Source organism: Arachis hypogaea, chromosome 3 (assembly GCF_003086295.3).
Source record: "Arachis hypogaea cultivar Tifrunner chromosome 3, arahy.Tifrunner.gnm2.J5K5, whole genome shotgun sequence".
NCBI classification, from domain to species: domain Eukaryota; kingdom Viridiplantae; phylum Streptophyta; class Magnoliopsida; order Fabales; family Fabaceae; genus Arachis; species Arachis hypogaea.
This window is the reverse complement of record NC_092038.1, coordinates 119,839,734-119,843,867: the sequence shown is the minus strand read 5'-3', so window position 1 is coordinate 119,843,867 and position 4,134 is coordinate 119,839,734. Positions and strand designations below refer to the sequence as shown.

At 34.2% G+C, this 4,134-nt stretch overlaps 1 protein-coding gene across 10 annotated transcripts; it reads left to right on the top strand.

Annotated features, from left to right (window-relative positions):
• The first annotated feature begins 208 nt into the window (after nucleotides 1-208).
• Nucleotides 209-3,861, top strand: LOC112791099 (protein NDL2). 10 transcript variants are annotated; one of them, XM_025833805.2, is made up of 13 exons: nucleotides 244-710; nucleotides 882-988; nucleotides 1,073-1,112; nucleotides 1,328-1,427; nucleotides 1,575-1,635; nucleotides 1,741-1,827; nucleotides 1,911-1,988; nucleotides 2,069-2,125; nucleotides 2,340-2,409; nucleotides 2,536-2,626; nucleotides 3,201-3,280; nucleotides 3,388-3,481; nucleotides 3,580-3,861. In XM_025833805.2, the coding sequence occupies exons 3-10, from the start codon at nucleotides 1,082-1,084 to the stop codon at nucleotides 2,607-2,609; spliced, it is 558 nt and encodes a 185-aa protein (XP_025689590.1). In that variant the 5' UTR covers nucleotides 244-710; nucleotides 882-988; nucleotides 1,073-1,081; the 3' UTR covers nucleotides 2,610-2,626; nucleotides 3,201-3,280; nucleotides 3,388-3,481; nucleotides 3,580-3,861. The 10 variants fall into 10 exon arrangements, with proteins under 10 accessions (XP_025689592.1, XP_072089481.1, XP_025689591.1 ...); XM_025833808.3 differs by having other exon boundaries at nucleotides 2,504-2,626; XM_025833807.2 differs by lacking the exon at nucleotides 3,201-3,280 and having other exon boundaries at nucleotides 209-710; nucleotides 1,339-1,427.
• Nucleotides 3,862-4,134: the final 273 nt, after the last annotated feature.

Here is a 4,134-nt window from a genome sequence, read left to right as displayed (position 1 = left end):
TGTTACCTTTTTATAAGAGAAAAGGATACACAATTGTGGCATCATTTAAAGAGTGTAGCCTTAGGTATTATAGAAATCACTTATAAAGCGTAGCCGTAGGTTGATATCTATAGGTTCACTTTTCGTATCAAAGGAGACGCTTTTAGAAGGTAGCCTATTGTTAAGTTTTGGGTGCATTTTAAAAGTGATGCCTAATGTATCTAATGCAAAAAAATTTAACACAACTCACAAACACTTAGTAATTTTTTGTTTCCTTTTCACCAAATCACATACTACACTCTAGGGTCTGCACACAGCCCTCTTCTCTCAGCACCACAAGACGCAGCGCACCCTCAGTCCCCCTCACGGCTCACGAACGATGTCGCCACCTTTCCTCTCTCAGCCCTTTCTCTGCCGCGCCTCTCACCATCTGCCATCACCCTTTCCCTCTCAACCCTCTATTTGTCTCTCACCAGCCACCGTCATGGCTTCCGTCACCACTCACCAGCCTCAGAGTCACGACGGTATTGCGCTGCTTCTCGCCTCTCGGTGATGACGAGTTGACGGCCCTCAGCGACAATGAATGCGAAGTGCGACGGCGCTTCTCTGACCCTCAACGATGACGACTAGTTTTCCTGTCTCGGTCAAGACGGTGTTGTCCTCAATCGTCCTCTTCTTCTCTGCTGTTAGTCTTCTTCTTCTTCTCTTCTTTGACCTCTGCTCAAGCTCAGGTAAATAATTATTGTTCTGATTAGGGATTTTGATGATTGGAACTTCTGATTAGGGGTTTTGATTATTGTTCTGATTAGGGGAGGTTCTGCGATTATTTATTTTTTAATTAAGAAGCATCATGTTCTATTTTTAAATTGTTTTTGGTTTTGATGTTTCCCAATTATTTTCAGGTTTTCAGGTACTATGGCTGCTGGGTTAAGGGGTTGTTGGTTTATGGACTACTCTGGCCGAGGATCATGATGCGAAACAGGCCAAGGATTTGCTTCGATGCTTCAACGTGTGTTATATGATTGACATTGGATTACTCGATTTTCTCTTACTTGAAATTCTCTTGTTGATATTTTCGTGATCTTTGTTTCAGGAAAGTGCCATGAATGGCAGGCACAAGGTTGAGAAAAAAGGTTTAATATGTTGCTCCTCTTGATTTTGAAGTTCTTTGATCCCAGTTTCTTCAACTTTTTGTAAATTAAGCATTCATTTCTTGCTTCCATCATGTTAAGCTGTGTTTGATTGTTTTGCAGTGTTACTTGATGTATATATCTCCTCACTGTTATAAATTCCTTCATTGATAATATTTTAAGTTCTTGCATTCTTATCATCTTGTACTTTGTTCAAGAGTTGTTGCAGTTGGGAGCTCCTAAGATTGTTCTAGATTATCCAATTTTTTCTGTTGACGACCTATCAGATCAAATAGTTGAGGTTCTCAACTTTTTTGGGTGAGTAAGTTCAAGCTTAATCTGTAATTGATTTCCATTTAATGACATAAAGAAAATTAGTTTACACTAATTTCCATTAGGCTTTGAATATTGGCAGTTGTTTGTTTTGAGAAGACAATCTCACCCCAATATTCTTTTTGTCTGCAGTCTTAGTGTAGTAATGGGCATGGGAGTAGCTGCCGGTGCTTACATTCTTACCTTATTTGCTGTAAGTTATTATGTTGGTGCTATGCAGCCTCTCCCCTTTTTAAATTACATTAGAGTTTCAATGATGGATCGTTCAATTTTTCTAATATTTTTATGTTTACAATAGATGAAGTATAGACAACGTGTACATGGTTTGATACTTGTTTCACCTCTATGCAAAGAACCATCTTGGACTGAGTGGTTGTGCAACAAGGTTCTTTTTCTATACCTAAAACACTATGTTGTCTTGTAAAAATAAATGTTACTTCTTTCTTATGATTTTGGTAACATATGCAGGTCATGTCAAATTTACTCTATTTTTGTGGCATGTGTAGAGTGGCAAAGGAAATGTTGCTGAAGCGTTATTATAGCAAGGTATACTTTGTGCATCCAAATTCCCTCTTTCTACTTCCATTTAGTGAGGCTGAGTTATTTGCTTTTATTTATGGTGATAGGACATTCGAGGTGGTGCTCAATTCCCAAAGTCAGATATAGTTAAAGCTTTCCGAAGAGTTAGTGAATATTTTTTGTTGTTGTACAACAACTCTATTATTTCTGTTTCATTAGTGCTTCTGATCACTCTTGTTGGTTTCATTAGTGAATTTAGTTTATTATGCATATTATTTTTTATTATAAGCCATAAGGCATATTATTAATTCTTTTGGTCACTCGTGCTTATGAACACTTTTGATTCCAAATTGATGATTCCATTGTTGATTTTATCAGAGGAAGCTGCACAAATTCCCAGAAGAACTAGTAGGCTTCATCTTCTGCACAAAATTCTGCTTCATCTTTAGTTAAGTTTTGTTTGTTTTCTATTTTTTTGGTCTTTAGTTTCATCCTATATTATTATTAGTTAACTGGTTTCAATTTCGTTCCTTGGGTTTAAGTTTCTTCTCCAAAATCCCTGGTTGAATCATAGATAAGAGCATGTTAGTTGGTTTTGAATCACTTCTAGAAGCTGATCAGCAAAGAATGGCATCCATGATGGAATAGGTTCAAATTTGTGACAGGTACCTCCTCTTCACTCTATCTGTTAACTAATTCCATGTGTTTTGATTTGTGCTTCATGTTCCTAAAATTCTAAGTTAGGTCAGCACAAATAGTTTCAATTGGGACAAGGTTTGAAGGTTTATGCTTATATCTTGAGTGCTATCCATTTCTATAAACACAGCCTGCAGATTCCCATAGATTTCTGATTTGCTGTCTTTCTGCTTATATCTTGAGTGCTATCCATCTATAATTTATGTTGTTATTACTTGAGTTTTCTTTTTTAATTATTGTACTTAACTTGTTATTACTGTGATTCTATTCTGTTGGTTGATTCTATTAGTTGATTCATGTTCTTGTTATTTTTCTTTTTTCATATTTTTTAACTATGATTTTCTATTTAGGTTGTTACTATGATTTCTATACTGCGTGATTTTTCTGTTGCCATCATCTTCTAATTGCTTCTCACTGCTCACCCAGCACCACCAGCATCTGCTGTCTTTGCCGCCACTCCTCTGTTTCTTTTAATCTTGAAGTTTACTGTCTTTGCTAACTAAATTTCTACTTCCCTTTTTTTGTGCCAAATTGTTGCAATAGGTTGATAGCACCGTTAAGCATAAACAAAACTTTGATAGATTTCTAATTAGTCAGAAACCCCTTTCCAATGTTAATACGAGGTTCAACCTTTTTTTTAAAGCTTCATGGCTATGATATAGTATTGCTATATTCCTTTACATAATATCTAAAATTTTGCTTTCTTTATATGATCTTTGAAATCAAATAGTGCTAAAAAACGTGATCACTATTACTCACTTGCGAAAGATTTTCTCGAGATTACACCTCGGAAGACAATTGGAGAATTGAAGGAATGTAAAGAGGTTAGTCATTTTTTATTATTTTTCACTTTCTTTTTATGTTCATCATTCAAGTCCAAATTAAAATACTAATGCCCTTTTTATTGTTATTTTTCTTTTAGGATGGTGATTATGCTGTGTATGGTACAATTATGGGAGTGATTGGTGGAACTGATTGGTTTGTTGCTCAATGTAGATGTGGCACTAAAGTTGTTCTAAAGCTTGGGTCATACTATTGTAAAAAGTCTTCAAAGCATGTTGATTTGTTTTCCTTGAAGTTATAGTGTTGGTATGAGGTTTATTTATGTTGATTGTTTAATTTGTATATATTATAAAAACAGATATAGAATTAAGGTGAAAGTTATTGATTCCTCAAGGAGTGCAACCTTTGTCATATTTGAAAAGCTTAGATGCCTTTTGCTACATAAGTCCTGCACTGAGATTTTTATTATTTAAAGAAATTATTTAGTATAATTATGTATTTATTTTTATTTTATAATATTCAACTTATTTAAATAAAAATACAAAATTATTATACATGTAATCATATTATTAATTATTATGTTGTATTAATAATTATTAGAAATATATATATATATATATATATATATATATAAACAGAAAAAAAAACGAGATCTAAGGCTACACTTATATATAGTAGCTATAGTATAGAGGAA

Bases quoted from the DNA above. Each gene is read 5' to 3' on its own strand.
- LOC112791099 (XM_025833806.3), top strand. From the start codon at position 1,082: ATGAATGGCAGGCACAAGGTTGAGAAAAAAG. The intron at 2,126-2,339 runs GTTAGTGAATAT...TGATTTTATCAG, and splicing joins TAGTTAAAGCTTTCCGAAGA to AGGAAGCTGCACAAATTCCC. The intron at 2,410-2,535 runs GTTAAGTTTTGT...GTTGAATCATAG, and splicing joins AAAATTCTGCTTCATCTTTA to ATAAGAGCATGTTAGTTGGT.